This window comes from Dicentrarchus labrax, unplaced genomic scaffold (assembly GCF_905237075.1).
Source record: "Dicentrarchus labrax unplaced genomic scaffold, dlabrax2021, whole genome shotgun sequence".
In the NCBI taxonomy this organism is placed as follows: Eukaryota; Metazoa; Chordata; class Actinopteri; family Moronidae; genus Dicentrarchus; species Dicentrarchus labrax.
In genome coordinates this window covers 1,979,225-2,002,332 of record NW_026136720.1, presented here as the reverse complement: position 1 = coordinate 2,002,332, position 23,108 = coordinate 1,979,225, and the positions used below count along the sequence as shown (strand labels likewise).

Here is a 23,108-nt window from a genome sequence, read left to right as displayed (position 1 = left end):
TGTAAGTTTTTGTTTTTTTAATTAACTTTCTCGTGTTTTGGTATGTTCTACTACTGAACATTTTAGTGATTAAACTCACTGTTCGTGTCTGTTTATGACAAGTGATAACAGCACTGACAGCAATCAGCAGTTTGTGGCAGAAAAAAGAACATTTGTAAAACCAAATTAATAAAAACCCCAAATAGTAAAAGACAAAATGGTTAAGTGTTCTTTGTTCCTAATTGCCTTCTAATTATTTTTACAGAAGTGCCCTCCGTAATTAATAGACAAATCTACTGTATCACAATGAAGAATATTATAATGTTCTGTGAAGCAGACATTCTCAGTATTAAAAGTTTTATGATAAAAATGTGGTTGGAGTTTGATAAAAAATAATTAGGTCATCTCAATATAATAAAGATCTTCTTATTGTTTCTACTATAAACGATGTTATGAGACGTTGAAGTTAAACCTTTTCTTCCAGATGAGCTAAAGGTGGCATTCTCAGCCGGTCTGACTGATTCTGGATCAGTCGGACCGTTTGATGAGGAGACAACTCTGATTTTCTCTAAAACCATCACCAACGTCGGCCAAGCCTACAACCAGACTGCAGGTAAACCAGGTCCCAGAGTCACACACAGGTAAACTTGTGAAAATTAAAAAAAGAAATTGATTGACTGAAAGAAGCTTATCAGAAATTAATATTATTAGTAACTCTGAAGGTTTATTCGATGTCCTTGAACGCAGCTGCAGAAGACTTCCTTTAACTGCAGGTTGAACTAAAAGTAATCGCTGAGGATCAATTATAATGATCTATAATTCTTATGTTTGTTAATGAGTGCTGTATTTTCTCACTTTTAAACGCGTTTTTACTCTTAGTGCTGTTTATCCTTCTAGAAAGTGTTGGTGTGAGTTTGGAGTTATCGGTTACAGAGATATCAATCCGCCTTCTCTCCAATATCATTTCTAAGATTCATCATTACAACAGGACACAAATCAGTAAAAATTTTCCCTTAAAGAAACATTTCTGTTTCTGTACAGTCCCTCAGGGATGTCAATTCAATTCAATTCATTTTTTTCTGATTCTGGGGGGCATGGCTAAGCCATTTAGGGGCAGATTTTCACCATGTCGCCATGGCAACGTGGTTCCACGAAAATGATTAAGAATCAAAAGATGTCATCGTCATCATCCTAAGGGACGGCTGACATAATTTCAGCTGGATCTGGTCAATCTGCTCGGAGATATACAAATGCCGAATGGACAATGTACACTCAAGTTATAGCAAACGCGTGTGTTCTGGTGGTACATCAAAATTTCCTGCCACGCCACAGACACGCCCACTCACCACATTCATCACATATCATCAACAATGTGTTTTGCATTTTATAATCAAATTTCAGCTGGATCTGATCATCGTGCAAGGAGTAGAACATGAAAGTATAAAACGTGATACTTCCTATTGCCACTAGGTAGCGCTCTCACTATTAGTAAATATTATCACAGACGTGTTCAGGGCAAGACTCTTATCAAACATGTGAAGTTTCATTGCGATCGGATCATGAACACAGAAGTTATGAGAACTCCCTGTTTTCATGGCGAAGGTTCGAAATCATCATGAAACACATGGCTATCGGTTTTTGTACATGTCGGCCTTACGCATCTTGGGGGCTGATTCGGGGGGTGGGGCTCAATACAATAGTAAAGAGTATACAGTAATACAGTAATATTAGCAATGGCAGTCAAGCAGGACCATGGCAGGAGGCTCCACCAGGATCCATGAGAACCTGCGAGACGAGAAAGCACAAGAACTCCGGGAAAGAAGTGAAGTTAGTAACATGCAGTAATGGAACATGAATGAGTGCAGAAAGAGAGAGAGAGGAAGAGAGGAGCTCAGTGCATCATGGGAAATCCCCCGATAGTCTAGTCCTGACCATGAAGAGCTTTGTAGGTGAGGAGGAGGATTTTAAATTCTATTCTACATTTTACAGGGAGCCAGTGCAGAGAAGCTAGTACAGGAGAGATGTGATCTCTTTTTCTAGTTCCTGTCAGTACTCGTGCTGCAGCGTTCTGAATTAATTGGAGCGTTTTAATGGACTTATTGGGGCAACCTGATAATAAAGAGTTGCGCTAATCCAGCCTAGAAGTAACAAATGCATGGATTAGATTTTCTGCATCTGTCTGTGACAGGATGTGTCTAATTTTTGTAATATTATGTAAATGAAAGAAGGCAGTCCTAGAGATCTGCTTTATGTGGGAATTAAATGTCATGTCCTGATCAAAGATAACTCCAAGATTCCTGACAGTGGTGCTAGAGGCCAAGGTAATGCCATCTAGAGTAACTATATCTTTAGACACTGAGTCTCTAAGGTTTTTGGAGCCAAGTACAAGAATTTCGTTTTTTTCTGAGTTTAACATCAGAAAATTGCATCATCCAGGATTTTATGTCTTTAAGACATGGTTGTAAAAAGCAGCAAATGGAGAGGGCGTGGTTATGGCGCTGAACTAAGCACACGTATTTTTGTGAGCTGGCGATATTTTAGTAAAATCCTGTAAACTTTCCTTTAACTGCATGAACAGTGATAACTATTGCTTGTGGCAACTTATTACTGTATACCCGTGACAATAAGCACACTCTTCCCTGAGTGAGGAGGACGACGTTTCAGATGCTAACAGCCTAGCTAACTCAACAGGTGATGCTAGCCCTGTGCTTCACGTGGATGTGGATACTGGAATGGCCCGCAACGTGGAAGTTATTCAGATACTCGATGGGATCAGAAATCACTTTTCCACAAAGATTGATGTGGTCCTGAAAGCGATTCAGGACGTTAAAAGGGACGTGCGGGACTTCTTGACGAGCATGGATGAGGCAGAAGTGCACACTAGCAGCGTAGAGGACACCGTTAACTCAGAGAAAGGCAAGTCTGAGGCGCTAGTTAAACAAGTGACCCTCTTCACGAACAAACTCGACGAACTCGAAAACCGTTCTTGTCGATCCAACCTGCGACTAGTTAACGTGCCGGAGAAGATGGAAGGAAATGATGCGGTGGCTTTCCTGGCTCCCCGAAGCGCTGGGACCAGCGACAATCCCGAGACAACCTCTCATCAAAAGAGTGCACAGGCTGCCGGCCGGACGCAACCTAATCTGTCAACCATACCGAGAGTCCTCATAGTGAAGAGTGATGCGAGCAGCCAGGACCAAAGGTAAAGTTATCTGTTCTTCCCGGATCTTTCGTCGGATCTCCACCGACGAAGGAGGGGTTTTGACCGGGTAAAACAACAGCTGAGAGTGATGAACATACGTTGCGGATTAATTCAATTACTTTTTTTTTTTGTGGAGACTTTTCTATTTTGCTTATTTCATGCATTCATACCATTCCTTCAATCTCCTCAGATGTAATGGGTTTTCATTTACTCCTCATAGAGAAACTGCCACGCGCCCTTTTTAAGTGGGCTTTCATTTGTTTTTGGAGAAGTGGTTGTTTACCATACTGTCGGCTTTCCTGGATGAGAGTTAAGCTGCAAGAACGTTTATGATGAACATTTCATACTTGTTTGTGTAGATTATGTACTTTTGCCAGGGGACACAATTGTCCTGTTAGTTTTGTTTTGTTCTGTTATATGACTGCTCGGTTTGGTCTAGCTGCTCCCTTGTTTACATTGGATCAGTGTGTGCACTTAGCTGCACCCCACGGTCAGGGGGAGGGTGGGGTAGGGCAATTATGGCAGATTTTAAGTTTTTTGTTTGTGTTTTTGTTTTTTTCACAACATGTTGCATTTTGCTGGTGTATTCCCAATACAACACATAGAGATACTCAAAAGGTTTACCAACAACTAAAAGTTGATGCTATGCTGCACAATCTGTTGTATTATTAAGATTAGATGACTTCAAATAAGAATTTTAAATTTATTTCTTGCAATGTGAGAGGAATGGAAAGTTGGCTAAACTAAAACAGGTTATTACCAGGCTTAAACAACTTAAGTCATCAATAGTGTTTATCCAAGAGACTCATTTACTCAGAGAGGACCTAGTGAAAGTATGTAGGAGATGGCCAGGCAAAGTGCTAGCATCCTGTTTCCCTTCTCATTCGAGAGGGGTTATGGTGTTAATTCATAATTCAGTGCCTTTCCAAATAAACAACACTATTTATGATAAAGCTGGTAGATTTTTGGTGGTTCAAGGAACTCTCTTGAAAGAAAATATCAATTTGGTTAATGTATATGGCCCCAATGATGATAACCCATAATTTTTTGAGAATTTATTTCTGTGATGGCCACCCTTCCTGGTAAGATAATATTGGCAGGTGACTTCAATTGTGCTTTAGACCCGAACCTTGATCGCTCGTCTGGGTTGGATACATCCCATTCTCAAACAAGAAAGAAAATACAACAATATATGAAAGACCTGAACCTCTGTGATCTGTGGAGGACTCAAAACCCTAACAAAAGGGAATTCTCATGCTACTCAGCAGTATTTAAAACCCACTCCCGAATAGATTATTTTTTAATTTCCTTATCTCTGCTACCCAGTATAACTAATTGTAAATATGATGTATTGTTTTGTCAGATCATGCCCCAACCTCACTATTTTACAACGTAGAACAATTGAATAGACACTCTGCTAATTGGCGCTTACACCCTAAATGGATACAAGATTCTGACTTTATAAAATTTGTAGGAGAACACATTGATTTCTACTTCTTAATAAATACGAATCAAACAACTGCATTAATATAATTAGGAACGAACAAGGAGAATTATCTCCGGATCCCACAGAAATTAATAGCACCTTTTTCTCATATTATAAAACCCTTTATAAATCTGACAGCCCACTAGACCTGGTAAACCAAAACAGTTTCCTGGATGGATTGGTCTTTCCCTGTATTTCCGAGTGTACAAAAACTGAATTGGAGAGGGAATTAAATTTGAAGGACATCTCTAACGCCATTACAAACATGAGAGGAGGTAAGGCTTTGGGTCCAGACAGGCTTCCGATTATTAAGTTATTTAAAGCAAAATTAATAGCCCTGTTATTAGATGTTTATTTGGAATCCTTTAAACCAGGATGCCTCCCTGCTTCATTATGTAGTGCTCTGATCACTCTTATTCTAAAACCAGGCAAAGTGTCAACCGAAAGCGGTTCTTACAGACCCATATCATTTTTAAATTCTGATTCAGAGATTATAGCTAAGGTTCTAGCTATGAGACTGCAGAGGGTTCTACCAGCCATTATACATGGAGACCAGAATGGTTTTGTGCAAAATCGTCAGGGGTTCCACAATGTGAGGAGAGTTCTTAATATAATCCACGAATGTGAAGAGTCCCCTGATACTGCAATACTATCACTCGACGCGGAAAAGGCGTTCGACCGAGTCGAATGGCCCTATCTACTCGAGGTGCTTAAGCATTTTGGATTTGGTGATTACTTTCGTAGATGGGTCGAAATTTTACTTGTTGATTCTTCTGCAATGGTATCTACCAATAACCTCATCTCTCAGCCTTTTGAGTTATTTCGAGGCATAAGGCAAGGGTCACCAATTTCACCTCTACTATTTGTAATAGCCATGGAACCTTTAGCAATAGCGATTAGATGACAACCCTCAATCCATGGCATTAAGACCGGGGATATGGTACACAATACAGTAATGTACGCTGATGATACTATTGTGTTTTTATCACATCATGCAGAACCGATACCATCTCTCTTGGAGTTGTTCAATCAATTTGGTAGTATCTCTGAGTTCAAAGTAAACAAAGAAAAGTAATCTATTATGTTTTTAAATGTAAACGAGAGGAAGAAACCAGTAGTATCCCACCCATTTGTGAATGCCACAGAGGGATTTAAATATTTGGGCATCAGAATAACTCCAAAGATAAGTAATCTTAGCTTAGGTGGACAACACTGCCGCTCTCCTTACTGGGAAGAATAAACATAGTAAAGATGACTATATTACCTACATTTTTATATATTTTTCAGTCAATTCAGTTGGCCCCTCCTCTTTCTTTTTTTCCTTAGACCAGAAAGCTTCTTTCTAATAGGGGAGGGCTACAATTGCCAAATCTAAAATGGTATTATTGGGCTGCTCAGTTGAAGACCACAATGTTTTGGTTTTCGAAAGATGTTTTCTTGCCCTGGTTAGAAATTGAAAAACTGTCCTCAAAAGGTTTGTCATTGAATAGCTATCTATACTCAGCATCTTTAAAGACAAAATAATAATAATAAAAAAAAACATTAAAGAAAAGTACTACTAATCCTTTTGTAAAAAACTTGTTTGGCATGATGTACAAAAAAAACTGGATGACACTGTCCTGGGTTATCCTGTTTCTCCCCAATCTGGGGTAATGAACACTTCGCCCCGGGTAAGAACGACATGGGTTTTAAAGCATGGTGGAACAAGGGTCATTCAATTAGTTGAAGGCAAAGTTTGATATACCGCAGAAACACTTCTTTAAGTATTTACAACTTAGAAGTTTTATTCTGGCACACTTAAACAATTCAGTGCAACAACCCCATTCTCCGTCTTAGAAACACGTTACAAAAAACAGTTTTGGTAAAAGACTGGTCTCCCAGTTTTATAACATGTTGGTGGAAAACCATAAGGAAAACTCTGATAGTAAAAGACAGGAGTGGATACGTGACTTACAAGAAGATATTTCACTTATTGAATGGAGTGAAATATGTTTAAAAACACACACTCAAACCATCAATACTCGATTGAGAATGATACAATTTAATTGGACAGTGCGGACATACATCTCCCCTGTACAATTAAATAAATTTGATCCTAATATACTTGATCTATGTTATAAGTGTAATAGTCACCAGGGTACATTATATCACTGCTTATGGAAATAAGAAAAGATTCAAAAAAAAAATTTGGAAGTCAGTGTTAAAGTATATCTCTCAGATCACAACTTCCCCTGTACCTTTTTGCCCTAAGTTATGTATTTTAGGCATTTATCAAGATGACTGTACTTTATCTTGTAAAGAAAGAAAAATGGTTGACCTTTGTTTACTACAGGCCAAACGCTGTATAGCATTATGTTGGGTGTCCTTCTTTTAACCACTGGTTAAATAACTTAACATCGAGTTTGGCTCTTGAGAAACTGACCTATATTGTTAGAAAGAGGGCTTCTGAATTTTACAACATTTCGAAGATATTTCTGGAACTGTTAAGGGTTGGAGATATGGAGGAGGCAGTGGGAGAATAAGATAATGAAAAATGTCTGATTGGTTGTTGGGAATGTATGCTGTAACCTACATCAAGATTTTTTATTTTTTAATTTTTTGCCATCTATATTTATTTATTTATTCATTTATTTTGGTTAAGTATTATTAATATTTTAATTATTATTTTCACTACTGCCATATGTTCATGATATTTTAAGTGTTGGATGTTGTTGTACTAAAACAAGGAAACAATAAAAAAAAGAAGCAGCAAATGACTTCATCAAGATGGCGAAAGGATCGTCTCATTTTTCATCTGATCATCAAACACGATCGTCTCACAACCAGCTGCTGGTTGATCAAGCGTTAGTACTCCACCCACAGAGGTCTCTGCAGACTGATGCCACCTGCTGGTACGGAGAGTTATTACCTCTGGAGCGTACGTGCTAGTTGTCCGTTGGCTGTAGTCCCTGTGTCCTAGTGTCTCTGTTTGGACGACACACAGCTGTTAATGGCGTCATCCTTGGTTGAGAGTAACGTTAACTAGCTCAACTAGCACCACAGACACAGCTAACATTAGCTATGGTTGGTGGGTGTAGCTTGGTACAAAGAAGATAGTTTAAAGAAATCTGAACTAACTTTACCCTGCTCTGTGTCTGTCAGGTGTGTGTTAACATTATCCTGCTCTGTGTCTGCCAGGTGTGTTCACAGCTCCTGTCAGAGGACTTTACTTCTTCAGCTTCACAGCTGCAGATTACCTGAAAGGTTACATGGGTCTCTACCTGTACAGGAACAACCAGCCAATCATCTTCAACCTGGACCTGAACGACCACGGTGGCTACGCCTCCTCGTCCAGTGGCGTGGCTCTGCAGCTGGAGGAGGGCGACAGAGTCCGTCTCAGTCTGCCGGCCAGCTACCGGCTCTATGACGACTCCCGAAACTTCAGCGTCTTCTCCGGGTTCCTGCTGTTCCCCCTCTGACAGGACAGTCCCAGGATCACAGGAAGAGTGAGACTTCCTCTCAGCAATAAACTAACCTTTCAGTTGTCAAACTGGGACTGGAAGAGTGTACTTTTGTTTTGATAGAGTGAGAGACTTGATGGACTTTCTGAAGACAATAATGAGTCATTTTACATCTCTGAGGCTAATAAACAAACATTAATAAACAGGAATAACTAATGAATAACTTCTGTTAGAGTGTGAACAGAAACAGTAAACAGTTTTAGAACAGAATCGGATTTCAGCATCACGTACAAAAACTAGAGCCTGACCGATCCATCAGTGTAGGCATTTATAATGGCCGATAAATGAATATTTAAAAAAATAAAATAAAAACGGACGAAACACCCTTCAACCATGTTATGATTGTTGGCGTTGCATAGTTTGTCCACCAGAGGGCACTCTACAACGTCCCTGTTGGCAACACTCGTGTTTAGAACGCCACAAACAGCGTGTTCATGGTAAGTTGGCAACTGTCACAAGACATACATTCCTTGAATAACAATGAAAAGAACATCCCCATCCGTTCTCTAAACTCAATAAGCATGACTAAATTCATGACTACCACGTCCAGTGTTGCTGTGGTTAAGTGTAAGCCGAGAGCGAAACGGATTTAGCTAACGTTAGTTGTTACAGTATTGTTGACTGACTGTCGGTTTAACTCTTGACAATGTGACTGAAGATGTATTTCTTTAATAGCGTGACAGTTATAGCAATGAGACGTATCATCTCTCCCCGGCCCGTTATTTGGAAAAACTATTTTACAATCATTTGCAGCATCATATGACGTTATCCATTGCTAAATTCGGGCTTATAGACTTTAGCTAACCACAAAGCTAGCTAATGCCATGGCTATCAATGGAAGACCGCTAACATTAATGAGCTTGGAAACCACAACAAACTTGATTACTGTATTTATAACTAGCATATCTGTAGTTTTCAGTGATGTGCGGTGAGGTTCATGGCTGGTGAGGCAGTGACTTCTTCAGAATCAGATTTACAATTATATGAACCCAACAGAGTAGATTATTCACCATTTGATCGGCAGCGGTTAATGGGTTATGTTTCATATCTCATATCAGCATTACACATACAACCTGTAGCCCACATGACGCACATTTCATTTAAAAAAACATTATTATGGTTTTACCCTTACTTATAAAGTCGATGCACCGATCCTTCTGGAGAAAAATGTCCGTTACTTTTTTGTAGAAGTCTTCCATGTCTTCTTTCAGTTTTAAAAGTCTCGGTGTCACTTACTCTGCAGCTGCGGAGTAGCATAATTCAATTCAATTCAATTTTATTTGTATAGCGCCAATTCATAACAGAAGTTATCTCAGGACACTTTTCAAATAGAGCAGGTCTAGACCGAACTCTTTATAACATTAATTACAGAGACCCAACAGTACCACCATGAGCAAGACCTTGGAGACAAGGGCAAGGAAAAACTGCCTGTTAAAAGGCAGAAACCTAGGACAGACCCTTCGGCTCTAGGTGGGTGGCCGTCTGTCTTGACCAGTTGGGGTGAGAGACAGAGAGAGAGAGAGAGAGAGAGAAGAGAGAGAGACAGACAGACAGACAGACAGGTGCACAGCAACAACAGTATTGGTAATGGCAATCTAGCAGGACCATGGCAGGAGGCTCCACCAGGATCGATAAGAACCTTCGAGACGAGAAAGCATAAGAACTCCGGGGAAGAAGTGAAGTTAGTAACATGCTTTAATCGGACATGAATGAGTGCAGAAAGAGAGAGGAAGAGAGGAGCTCAGTGCACCATGGGAAATCCCCCAATAGTCTAGGCCTATAGCAGCATAACTAAGGGATGGTTCAGGACTCACCTGATCCAGCCCTAACTATAAGCTTTATCAAAGAGGAATGTCTTAAGCCTACTCTTGAATGTGGTGAGGGTGTCTGCCTCCCGAACCACAACTGGAAGCTGGTTCCACAGGAGAGGAGCTTGGTAACTGAAGGCTCTGGCTCCTGTTCTACTTTTAGAGACTATAGGAACCACAAGTAGCCCTGCATTCAGAGAACGTAGTGTTCTAGAGGGGTAATAGGGTACTATGAGCTCTTTAAGATATGAAGGGGCCTGACCATGAAGAGCTTTATAGGTGAGGAGGAGGATTTTAAATTCTATTCTACATTTTACAGGGAGCCAATGCAGATAAGCTAGTACAGGAGAGATGTGATCTCTTTTTCTAGTTCCTGTCAGTACTCGTGCTGTTTCTGCCTTTTAACAGGCAGTTTTTCCTTGCCCTTGTCGCTTGCTCATGGTGGTACTGTTGGGTCTCTGTAATTAATGTTTTAAAGAGTTCGGTCTAGACCTGCTCTATTTGAAAAGTGTCCTGAGATCACTTCTGTTATGAATTGGCGCTATACAAATAAAATTGAAATTGAAATTGAAATATCCTGATAATAAAGAAAGATTAATCATATCCAGTAAAGAAGTGCCAATTAAGGGAACAACTTCTTTAAGCAGCCTAGTTGGGATCGGGTCTAATAGACAGGTTGATGGCTTCGATGAAGAAATTGTTGAAGTTAACTGATGAAGATCGATAGCAGAAAAACAGTCTAAATATATATCTGAGTTTACATTAGTAAAAGTCCCTGAACTTGAAGCGCCACTGATAACTGTTGATAGCAGTTGGTGATTAATTTTCTCTCTAATAGTAATAATTTTATTATAAAAGAAGCTCATGAAGTCATTGCTACTTAAGTTTATGGGGATATGTGGTTCAATAGAGCTGTGACTCTCTGTCAGCCTGGCTACAGTGCTGAAGAGGAACCTAGGGTTATTCTTATTTTCTTCTATTAGTGCTGAGTAATAGGCTCCTCTGGCATTACGGAGGGTCTTTCTATAAGTTTTAAGATTATCTTGCCAAATTGAGCGATATTCTGATAATTTAGAAGAGCGCCATTTCCTTTCAGATTTCCTAGCTATTTGCTTTAACTGGCGGGTTTGGTGGTTATACCAAGGTGCTAGTCTCCTATGTTTTAATAATTTCCTTTTTATAGGAGCGATAGAATCTAATGTTGATCGTAGTGAGCCTGCAGCACTATCGACAAGATTATCAATTTCGGGACTAAAGTTGTTATAGGATTCTGTTAAATTCAGACATGGCATTGAATTAAACACTGAAGGAATCTCCTCCTTAAATTTAGCTACAGCACTGTCAGATAGACATCTGCTGTAGGAAGTTTTGCCTAATGGCTTATAATCTAATAGTATGAATTCAAAAGTTATTAAATAATGGTCAGATAGGAAAGGATTATGTGGGAAGACTATTAAATGTTCAATATCAATGCCATATGATAAAACAAGGTCAAGAGTGTGACTAAAACAATGAGTTGGTTTATTTACACTCTGACAGAAGCCAATTGAGTCTATTAATGATATAAATGCGTTACTAAGTCTGTCATTGTTAACATCCACATGAATATTAAAATCACCTACAATAATTACTTTATCTGATTTAAGGACTAAACTTGATAAAAACTCTGAGAATTCAGATATAAAATCAGAGTACGGTCCAGGAGCGCGGTACACTATAACAAATAGAACTGGCTGCATTGTTTTCCAGTTTGGGTGAAAAAGACTAAGAACAAGGCTTTCAAATGAATTATAATTTAGTTTAGGTTTAGGGTCCATTAAATCGCTCGAATCATATATGGCTGCTACTCCACCTCCTCGGCCAGTGCCTTGAGGAATGTGAGTATTAATATGACTGGGGTGGATTCATTTAGGCTAACATACTCCTCGTGGGACAACCAGGTCTCAGTAAGACAAAATAAATCAATATCATAATCTGATATTAATTCATTCACTAAAACATAAGAATCTCTGGGCTCACGAGTGCCCCCTACCATGAGGCAAGAGAACTGCCTGCCACACCTAGTGCCTCTTCACTGCCGTTGTAAGATCGCTGAGCACACGAAACAGGTCACACTCATATATTATATACACCAGCTAAACTATGGGAAGTCAGGGGGGCATATATTAAAAGTGTTTGAAACATTTGATTGGCAACATACAGACAGACAGTAACGCGCTCTCATTGCATGGCAGAGCACAGTTTGTGAGGGATTGCACAATCCAACGTGAGGCACAGCTTGCTGCTGCCTCACCGTGCGTCTCTTCACCGTATCTGAACCGGAAATGCGATAGTTCAGCGATTTTTAATAAGAAACAATGAAAATAGTTTAAGGTAAATGGAAAATTTGTTTATAATTCAAACCATTTGATAAATATAACCATTTATTTGTTTATTATATATTTTATTTTTTCCATGATGACTCTCCTGACCGCACATCACTGGTAGTTACAGTCTGTGCATTGTAAAACATAAGTTAGGCATGCGAGGAGTGAACATTTAGACATAGAGAAAAAGTATCAAAAAGCTTGTGCATAAAGGTTAGCTTTTCTTTTACACGTGTGTGAAATCCAATGACGCAAGTGTTCATTGCTGACTGTCGTTCAGCCGCAGCATTAACGAGTCACATAATGGATTTAGTGCATCACTAAGTAGTACATTTTAGAAGGCAGGCAGCAAATGATGACTGAAAATGGTAAATGGACCTGTATTTGTATAGTGCCTTTCTAGTCTTCCGACCACTCAAAGCGCTTTTACACTACGTGCCACATTCACCCTTTCACACACATTCACTCAGTGATGGCAAAGTCCATTGAACAGAAACTAACTCATTCATACACACTCACACACCCATGCACGGCATCGGGAGCAATTCGGGGTTCAGTATCTTGCTCAAGGATACTTCGACATGTGGCACCAGGAGCGGGGGGAGCGAACCCACAACCTTCCGATTGAGGAACGACCTGCTCTGCCTCTGAGCCACAGCATTAGGAGTGACCTTTGTCTGGTTTAATAATAATACAAATGATGATGATGATGATAATAATAATAATAATAATAATATCATCATTGATTTTTTTATTATTACTGTCAATAATAATAATAATAGTAGTAGTAATAGTAGTGGCTGTAGCAGCAATAATTTTGTTTTTATTTTCTTTTTTAAATATATATCGGCCGATATATCGGAATATCGGATTTTTAAATCACCAAATATTTGTATCGGTATCGGCCTTAAAAATCCTTTATCGGTCGGGCTCTAACAAAAACTAACCAACAATTGTTTCTGAGATCTTTCATGTTGAGGTCCATTTAGTGGTTTTGTATTCGTCTACAAACGACCGACACCCAACATCACATCAACGTTAGCTTGGTTGCTAACATGGGTGAAGTGCTAGCTAGCTACTGCTGGGTAACGTTATTCAGCATGGCTGGTTTGCAGCTGGCTGGTTAATGTTAGCTTCCCCAGCTAACGTGACCCATAATACTAACTTATGTATTCTGACAAACAGTTCTGATTTTAGCCAACAATAAATGATGTAGCAGTACAAAGCTAACTATGAGGCAGGGGCATCCAGCTAGCTAACTGTAGCTAGGCTAACTGGGGTTGTCCGGCTGGCTGTGTCTTGGCTGCGTGGTTTGTAAACAGCGAGCTAGTTAGTAGCATGAAGCTAATGGTCCAAATAAAATATAGGAACATTGCAGATAGTAACGTTATTCTAAATATGATTGTCAGTTATTTCACAACCTTCAGTGTTTGTCTCTGTTGGCCGACGCCCAGGATGATGCAACAGGACACTGACTGCAGTTCACTGAACGGCCACTGGTGGCGCTGTTAGCTACAGTTTAATGTAACATATAGAAGCTTTAATATTACAGTACATTTGTTAGCACAGCTTCCTGTTTTCTGACCAATTAGTAAACAGATTCATACTGAACATGTTCAGTGATCAGGACCAAAATGGGGGAAACAGTCTGAGTGGAACGAAAGAACTGACTGGGATCACTTTGTTCATGTCAGTGATTTATTTTATTTTTCAAAGCTGGAAAAGAAAATTCATCAAACAGTTTCTGAGTCTGGAAGACAAAGTTCTCGTAAAAACCTCCGAACTCAAAATCAGTCTAAAATTTTTATTAATTTGAGCAAAAATATGAAAAGATTCGAAAGTGAACTTTGAGCCAATTGTTTGTGAGAAAGTGGGTGTTACAACAAACTGTTAGAAACAATCAGATTTCTACCCAACAACCCCCTAGAAGTGTTTCTCTAATGACAATTCTAAAAATGTACATTAAGACTTCAAATCCATGATTTTAGAAAAACATGGAGGTCGGCATGTAGACAGTCGCTCAGTAGTCGGACAATAAATACAAACACTCAAACTCACCGTGACCTTTCAGATTCAAGTGAACTCAGGAAAGAAAATGTACATCAAACATCTCATATTGCTGTTGGTGAAGTCTCTACAGTCTAATGTTAACAACAATAATCAAAGATCAATAATCAAAGATCAATAATCCAAACGATCCGACAACTTCAGGGAATGAAAAAACTGTAAGAAAAACATCTTTAAAAAACAACTCCGTAAAAAGAGTTGTTTAAGATCCTTGCATAAAAAATAATAAAAGAATCTAAATCAAAATGGCTTCAGGTCCTTCATCTGAGGAGGAGGAGGAGGAGAGGAGGAAGAGCCAAGGAGGAAGAGCCGAGGAGGAGGAGGAGAGGAGGAAGAGCCAAGGAGGAAGAGCCGAGGAGGAGGAGCTGAGGAGGAGCTGAGGAAGAGGAGGATTGTTGTAGCGTCTACTCTGCGTTGTCTATATTGATCCTCCTGTGAACCGCCTGCAGGAGGAGCAAAGAGTACTCCTCCAGCAGCGCCGCCGTCTTCACCTCCCCCCACTCCCCCAACCCCTGCTCCACTCCCAGCATGCTCGGCACTCCGAGCGGCAGGCAGTCGAGCTCCGCCCTCATGGCCCTGAAGGCCTCTGATAGGACAACGGCCATCTGACGCTGGTCGGGGGCGGAGTCATCGGTGGATGAGCCACTCACCTGGTGGAGAGACAGGTGAGAACACACTGCTGATGATGTCACTGATGGAGGCGGACCCCACCAGCGCGTTGGAACCGTGAGAATACGTCAGTAATCATTTAAATGTTAATAATAATAATTAATTACAATCAAACATTTAAAGATAGAAAAATATAAAAATCAATAATTTTAGATAATCAATGAATAAAATGTGAAAACGTCCTGAAATAAACAAAGTATTAGATTGTATTGATTATAACCTATATATCTGTTTCTGATATCACTGTATTGATTATAACCTATATATCTGTTTCTGATATCACTGTATTGATTATAACCTATATATCTGTTTCTGATCACTGTATTGATTATAACCTATATATCTGTTTCTGATATCACTGTATTGATTATAACCTATATATCTGTTTCTGATCACTGTATTGATTATAACCTATATATGAGTTTCTGATATCACTGTATTGATTATAACGTGTATACTGAAACGATTACTGACTCCTAGCCCGGTGAACGCAGTTTAACTCTCACACTGACTCTTGGTCATTGGGCAGCACCAATAAATACTGTATTGTTTAATATTCTGGTTCTCACCGGATGCACAGACTCACCTTCCTGTACAGGTGTGTTGCTCTCTTGAAACAGCTCTGCAGCTCATTGGTCAGAGCTCTGCATGTCTCCACGCTGATTGGCTGGTCTGCACAGAGAGAGGCAGAAGGTAAGTTCACTCTTTTCTAACAGAAGGATTTTAGTGGCAGCCATCTTAAGGAAAGGTTCAATGCGTCCTCTAGGACCCACAATGCTTTGCACATTTAAAGTGACGTATCATCACCAGAAAGAAACAACACAGCGGCTGTTTTATGTTTGTGACACCATGTACATAAAGATAAAGATCTTCTCCTTCAGAAGCACTCATAAAATAATACATAAACAAAGTTCCACTAAATGTATTTTCTCTGTATAACTGAATATCATTCATTCAGTAACTGATGTTAAATGTACTTTATGTAGAAAGTCTGTAACTGTTTGTCTTTCATATGTTACCAATAAAGTTGTTTCTGTAAACGTACATCTGACAGGATGGAGGGAGTGAAGAAGAAGAGTGAAAGTCTCACCCGTCAGGACAGAGTGAGAGGCGGAGCCCCGACGGAGAGATGACAGGATGAAGGGATGAAGAAGATGAAGAGGATGAAGAGGAGGAGAGTCCAAACCTGCGTTGTCTCTCTGCTCCGCGGTCTGAGGCTCCTCCTCCTGGCGAGGGGGAGTCAGCGGGGAGATGGAGACCGGGGGAGGCCGCGGTGAGGAAGACGAGGAGGAGGGTGCTGGCGAGAAGGAGGCGAGGGAGGGCTTGTCGGGGAGCGGCCTGCTGCTTCCGGGGACGCGAGCCTGGAGACCACGGGGGGGAGGGGCCACCTGGTTACCATGGTTACCCAAAGAAGAAGAAGAGGAGGAGGCGACAACGACCGGGACAACGGCAGCATGCAGAGGCGTGGCCAGAGCTGCGTTTGAGGGCACCACGGCAACAAGAGGAGGTGGAGTCTCTTTGACCTGAGAGGAGGAGGTTACCGCCGCCGCTGACGATGTCACTGAGGGATCATCGGCAGGTTCAGAGATGTTGAGGCCGTCGCCCACGGAGACGGAGCGCGACATCTTGGCCATGGAGCTGGCGGTGGGGCTCATGTAGGAGCGCGGTGCCAACGGAGTGGAGGAGGAGGAGGAGGAGGAGGACGACTTCCTCGGGGTGGTGACGGCAGCTGCAATCGCTGTCTCCTGCTGGGGGGACCTGGGGGAGGCGGGGCTGGGTCTCTGAAGGGGTGGGGCTATTGATGGTGGCCGCCTGGGGGAAGAAGGCAGTGTGGTTGGACGCTGCGGGGGGAGGAGCATCTGAGGGGGAACCTCCCTGGACGGACGAGAGATCAACTGAGAGAGAGAGGAGTCACCTGAGGGAGAGAGAAAGAAAAAAGAGAGAGAGAGAGAGAGAGAGAGAGAGAGTGTCCTTTTAAAACCAGTCTTGAACTCTGTCTTGTCAGACTGGGTCTGTTTTGAGTCTTACCTGCGTCGGCCAGCAGATTCTGGACTGACTGAGCCTTCCGAAGTCCAGAGGAAGAGTTCAGATGGGAGGCGGCAGCCCGGGCTGTTGGGCCCAGGTTCCTCCTGGACTCCACCGTGGTTTGGACCTTCTTCTTCAGTGGGGAGGGCTGGTGGGCCTGCTGAGCTGAGGAGGTCTCGTCCTCCTCCAACTGTCTCTGGAGCTCATGTGTACCCTGCTGGCTTTGGTTCTCAACCTGAAGAGGCTGTGTTTGGTCCTGGTTGGTCCTGTTCTGGGACTGTACCTGGTCCTGAAGTGAGGGGGTCTGGTTCTGGGTTGGGTCCTGGTTCCATGACACCCTCCTGTCTTGGGTCCGGTTCTGGTTCTGCTCCATCAGAGGGCGGACCTCTGAGACCAGAGGACGGGCCTTCACCTCCCCTCCTCCTCCTCTGGTGGACCGAGATGGAAGAGGAATCACAGTCCGACTGAGGAGGACAGAAAAGAGGTTTATAGAGGAGGTTCGGACCGCCTGCCGGGAGGAGGTTCGGACCGCCTGCCGGGAGTAGGTTCGGACCGCCTGCCGGGAGGAGGTTCGGACCGCCTGCCGGGAGGAGGTTCGGACTGGCTAACCGCCGGCTAACAGCAGCTATCAGATGTAATCGATACTTTGATAACGTTTGGTAATAAATATCACAAGTTCTGATCAACATCATCAATCTCTGGGTTAAGCCCCGCCCATTTGATTAGGATAGGGATCAATAAGTTGAACAGAAGTTGCTGATATTAAAATATGGATTATAGATTATAAACCTGTAACCAGGACGCGGAGCTTTTACCTTCCTGTTGCATTCTGGGACAGGAACCTGGAGGAGATGCTGAGACTCTCACTGGAGCTGTGAGACGCTCTACTTGGACTTCCTGTTAACACACCATTCAATCAATGACACAATATATTGATCAGAATGTATTGATTTGTGCTGTTTGATAAACATATTCAGTCTTTACCACAAGTCCAATTATATCTGTAACTATTCAGTTATTGATCTACTCAATATTCAGTTATTGATCTATTCTATAGTTATTGATCTATTCTATATTCAGTTATCGATCTATTCTATATTCAGTTATTGATCTATTCTATAGTTATTGGTCTATTCTATATTCAGTTATTGAACTACTCTATGTTCAGTTATTGATCTATTCTATTTTCAGTTATTGATCTATTCTGTATTCAGTTATTGATCTATTCTTTTTTCAGTTATTGATCTATTCTGTATTCAGTTATTGATCTTCTCTATATTCAGTTATTGATCTATTCTATAGTTATTGATCTATTCTATATTCAGTTATTGATCTATTCTGTAGTTATTGATATTCAGTTATTGATCTATTCTATATTCAGTTATTGATCTATTCTATATTCAGTTATTGATCTACTCTACATTCAGTTATTGATCTATTCTATTTTCTGTTATTAATCTATTCTATATTCAGTTATTGATCTATTCTATATTTAGTTATTTATATATTCTATATTCAGTTACTGATCTACTCTATATTCAGTTATTGATCTTCACTATAGTTATTGGTCTATTCTATATTCAGTTATTGATCCATTCTATAGTTACTGATCTATTCTATAGTTATTGATCTACTCTATATTTAGTTATTGATCTACTCTATATTCAGTTATTGATCTATTCTATAGTTATTGATCTACTCTATATTTAGTTATTGATCTATTCTACATTCAGTTATTGATCTATTCTGTAGTTATTGATATTCAGTTATTGATCTATTCTATATTCAGTTATTGATCTATTCTGTATTCAGTTATTCATCTATTCTATTTTCAGTTATTGATCTATTCTATTTTCTGTTATTAATCTATTCTATATTCAGTTATTGATCTATTCTATATTCAGTTATTGATCTTCTCTATATTCAGTTATTGATCTATTCTATAGTTATTGATCTATTCTATATTCAGTTATTAATTCTATATTCAGTTATTGATCTACTCTATAGTTATTGATCTATTGTATATTCAGCTATTGATCTATTCTATATTCAGTTATTAATTCTATATTCAGTTATTGATCTACTCTATAGTTATTGATCTATTCTATATTCAGCTATTGATCTACTCTACATTCAGTTATTGATCTATTCTATAGTTATTGATCTATTCTATATTCAGCTATTGATCTACTCTACATTCAGTTATTGATCTATTCTATAGTTATTGATCTATTGTATATTCAGTTATTGATCTACTCTATATTCAGTTATTGATCTACTCTATGTTAAGTTATTGATCTTCTCTGTGTTCAGTTATTGATCTATCTATAGATATCTTAGGTCCTTCCTTCCTGCTGCTGTCAGACTGTATAACAACCAGCACTGCTCCCAGTAGACCCCCCCCCCCATCTCGTCATCAATAATAATAATTAATGTTTATATATAATATTTATATATACTAACAATGTGCAATAATTACTGTGCAATAATAATAACAATAATAATAATAATTACTGTGCAATACCATTCCATATTCACTGTGCAATCTATTGCCCATGTGCAACTGCTGCTGCTACTATTTGTATTATTTGTGTTATCTGTTGTTGTGAGTTTTTTCTCTTGTACAGTGTTTTTATTTATTATTTCCTACTCTTACTGTTTTTATACTGTTTTTTTCTCTATCCACTTTGCTGCTGTAACATTGGAATTTCCCCATTGTGAGACAAATAAAGGAATAAAGGAAAGGAAAGGAATATCTATACCTGAACCTGAGAGGTCAGCCAGTGTGACAAAGTGTTCCTTCAGGAAAGCTTCCTGGTCTGGAGTCTGAGGGATGACCTGAGAGGCCTTGACCTCTCCTCCTTCTCTTCCTCCCTCGTCCTCATCTTCCTCCAGCTCAGAGCAGTTTCCATCCAGAGGCTCTGTGGGCTCTGAGTCTGACAGACATGATGGAGAGAAGAGAGACAGTGGAACAGGAAGACTGATTATACTCCTGCAGTGGAGGAGGAAGTATTCATATCCTTTACTGCAGTAAAGTTACAAATACCACACTGTAAAAATACTCTGTTACAAGTTACTGCAGTAAAAGTCCTACATTGTCTCACCGTCTCTTGCACATTTGACTGGACTGGACAGGCTGGAGTTGAATCCAAGTGAGCAGCCGCTGTCAGGACTGGGTTTTTCCTGACGTCCACCTGCAGCAACAGGACACGCCTCCTTCACCTGGAACTCACTGGAAGGGAGGGGACGGGGTTTACAGGGGGCGGGGCTTACTGGGGCAGGTCAATCTCCAAATGAAACAGAATCTCTGTCCTACCTTCCCGCCAGGCTCACTCTGTCCTCCCATTGGTCAGGATACAGCACCAGCTCCTCCCTGTCTGGGCTCTGATTGGACAGCTGTATGAAGTCTGGCCTCTGATTGGTCCTCGCCTCGTCATCCCTCAGCCTGGACAGATGATCAGATCACACACCGTCAAATCGACCACTCAGAGCGTTCATCACAATACCTAATGAAATGTTCTAAATTTAAGGTTCACTTACGAGATTTTCTGGATATTTTCAAATGTATTTCATGGGCTTCTTCAGAGAAGGCAAATTATCTTCTAGACAGGAGCTACAACCGCCCCCCCCACCCCACCTGTTATCATGTGAGAAACCATGAAACAGTGTAAAAAGTTCCAGATAAAAGCAGTAAGTGAACCTTGAGGTTGGGCAGCGTGTGTTCTCACCCACGCAGTGGTGACCTGCAGACTGACGGTGCTCCCCAGGTCCTGATTGATCCTGTGAAGCCCTGCCTCCACACCAGGTCCCCTCCTCCTCGGGCTGCAAGGGGAGGTACTAACATCGAGGGGGCGGTTCTTTATCTGAGTTGGCAGGACAGAAGGTCAGGTTGATTGCATTCACCTTGTGCACAAAGCTTTTGTTCTGTTAGAATCCTGACCTCCTCTGGCTCCGCCTCCTCTTGTCTGTCAGGGCAGAACGAGTCCAGCAGTCTCAGGTCCAGCATGGACTTCACCATCAGAACACCGTCCTCCGTGCTGCCTGTCCTCCTGGACCAGCGACGGCGAGGAGCCTGAGAATCATGTTATGTTTCTGTGTGAATCAGTGTTGAACAGCAGTGACTGAACGGGTTGTAACGGAACATTAGCTTGGTTGTTTGCTAACGTTACTACTAGCTAAATGCTATCTAATGTTTCCAGCTTTAACTCACTAACGTCTGTTTCTACGTTTCCTCCTCAGACAGGAAACACTCTTATTAGAGTTGTGTTTATGTTTCCAGGGTCAAAGGTAACCAACCTTCCTGCTGCCGTCCAGAGAGTTGAACTTGTCTTCAGGCGATTCTGCAGGAAAAAACAAATTTCATTATACATTTTTTTAATTAGATTTTTCACACTGAGATCATCTTTTATTCATATATTTTCACACACACAATCAGGTGATGAATAAGTTTCTTTACTGAATGTTAGTTTACTGTTAGAGGATGCTTTATTAGTCGATACCAGTCGCGTATATTAGACGACAAGTCGCATTTTGTGACTCATGTCGACTGAGAAATGGTAACAGACCTGTCTCTTCCACCAGGCTTCCTACTGTGGCCATATAAGGACAGCTGAGCTCCTCCTCCTCCTCTTCCTCTTCCTTGTCACTATCAGACGACATGGTGACGACTCGAGGGGCTTCGCTGCTGCTGCCACACACACACACACACACACACACACACACAATCAATCAAACTTTATTGATACAGCTGTACAGGAACAGGACAAAAAGACAACCTGAAGAAATATACACATATATTTTTGTCACATTAAACTTCATTAAACTCATTAAATGTTTCCATCGTAATCAATAAAGTTTCACTCACAAACACACAGCGTTTACCTGAGGGTTACTACTTTTTGTTGAGGTGCATTCTGGGAGTTCTGAGCGCTGCTGGGAGGTTGGAGGTCAGCAAGTCGCTGCCTCATCCTGATGGTCAATTCTGGACTGAGACGCCACACGAAGATACAGCTGCACACACACACACACACACACACACACACACACACACACACACTCTCCATTAGTTTTCTAAAATATGTGTTCTAAATGTAAAAATAAAAAAATTATATACATAAATAATATTAATGTATATAATGTATGCATATAATGTATTATTTTGGAGGTTACCTGTCTCCAGACACTGTGATCAGGTGTCTGCAGTCACTGCTGAACCTCACACCTGTTACTATCTCTGAAAGACAGAAAAAGACAGTGTTAGTGTGAAATAAACATTACACACAAATATTAGACATTCATTCATTAATAAACCAGTATAACAAAATATAAACCAGTAATCAAACCAGTATAACCAGTATATAAACAAGTATATAACCAGTATATAAACCAGTATAACCAGTATATAAACCAGCATGACCAGTATATAAACTGGTATATAAACCAGTATGTTAACCAGTATATAAACCAGTTTAACCAATATATAAACCAGTATATATACCCGGATATAGACGGTATATAAACCAGTATATAACCCAGTATAACCAGTACATAACCCAGTATAACCAGTATAACCAGTATATAACCTGTACAAAACCAGTATATAACCCAGTATAACCATTACATAACCCAGTATAACCAGTATATAACCCAGTGTAACCAGTATAACCAGGATAACCAGTACATAACCAGTATATAACCAGTATAACAAGTATATAACCAGTATAACCAGTATATAACCAGTATATAACCTGTACATAACCTGTATAACCTGTATAACCCGTATAACCAGTATAACCAGTACATAACCAGTACATAACCAGTATATAAACCAGTGGTACTGACCAGAGTGTCCGAACATCGTGGCCACACATTCTCCAGAGTAGAAGTCGAATATACTGATGTTCTTATCTGAACAGGAGGCAGCGATATAGAGACCTGACGGGTCGATCTGCACCTGAGGAAGAGGAACAGGAGGAGGAAGAAGAAGAGGAGGAGGAGGAGGAGGAG

At 40.6% G+C, this 23,108-nt stretch overlaps 2 protein-coding genes across 2 annotated transcripts in view; one reads left to right on the top strand and one right to left on the bottom strand.

Annotated features, from left to right (window-relative positions):
• The window catches only part of LOC127353877 (complement C1q tumor necrosis factor-related protein 3-like), a 10,688-nt gene extending 2,369 nt beyond the window's left edge, over nucleotides 1-8,319 (top strand). The window contains exons 4-5 of the mRNA XM_051383465.1: nucleotides 437-592; nucleotides 7,845-8,319. Coding sequence (XP_051239425.1) covers nucleotides 437-592; nucleotides 7,845-8,125 — 437 coding nt within the window. The 3' untranslated portion in view covers nucleotides 8,126-8,319. The remainder of the gene's footprint in view (nucleotides 1-436; nucleotides 593-7,844) is intronic.
• A 5,702-nt stretch (nucleotides 8,320-14,021) lies between these two features.
• The window catches only part of LOC127352495 (mitogen-activated protein kinase-binding protein 1), a 56,692-nt gene continuing 47,605 nt past the window's right edge, over nucleotides 14,022-23,108 (bottom strand). Inside the window, exons 18-32 of the mRNA XM_051380976.1 lie at nucleotides 22,944-23,055; nucleotides 22,272-22,335; nucleotides 21,984-22,112; nucleotides 21,668-21,789; nucleotides 21,399-21,442; nucleotides 21,043-21,174; nucleotides 20,835-20,965; nucleotides 20,419-20,547; nucleotides 20,207-20,334; nucleotides 19,865-20,038; nucleotides 17,918-17,999; nucleotides 17,106-17,566; nucleotides 16,168-16,992; nucleotides 15,664-15,749; nucleotides 14,022-15,058 (exon numbers count right to left, since the gene is read on the bottom strand). Coding sequence (XP_051236936.1) covers nucleotides 14,813-15,058; nucleotides 15,664-15,749; nucleotides 16,168-16,992; nucleotides 17,106-17,566; nucleotides 17,918-17,999; nucleotides 19,865-20,038; nucleotides 20,207-20,334; nucleotides 20,419-20,547; nucleotides 20,835-20,965; nucleotides 21,043-21,174; nucleotides 21,399-21,442; nucleotides 21,668-21,789; nucleotides 21,984-22,112; nucleotides 22,272-22,335; nucleotides 22,944-23,055 — 2,865 coding nt within the window. The 3' untranslated portion in view covers nucleotides 14,022-14,812. The remainder of the gene's footprint in view (nucleotides 15,059-15,663; nucleotides 15,750-16,167; nucleotides 16,993-17,105; nucleotides 17,567-17,917; nucleotides 18,000-19,864; nucleotides 20,039-20,206; nucleotides 20,335-20,418; nucleotides 20,548-20,834; nucleotides 20,966-21,042; nucleotides 21,175-21,398; nucleotides 21,443-21,667; nucleotides 21,790-21,983; nucleotides 22,113-22,271; nucleotides 22,336-22,943; nucleotides 23,056-23,108) is intronic.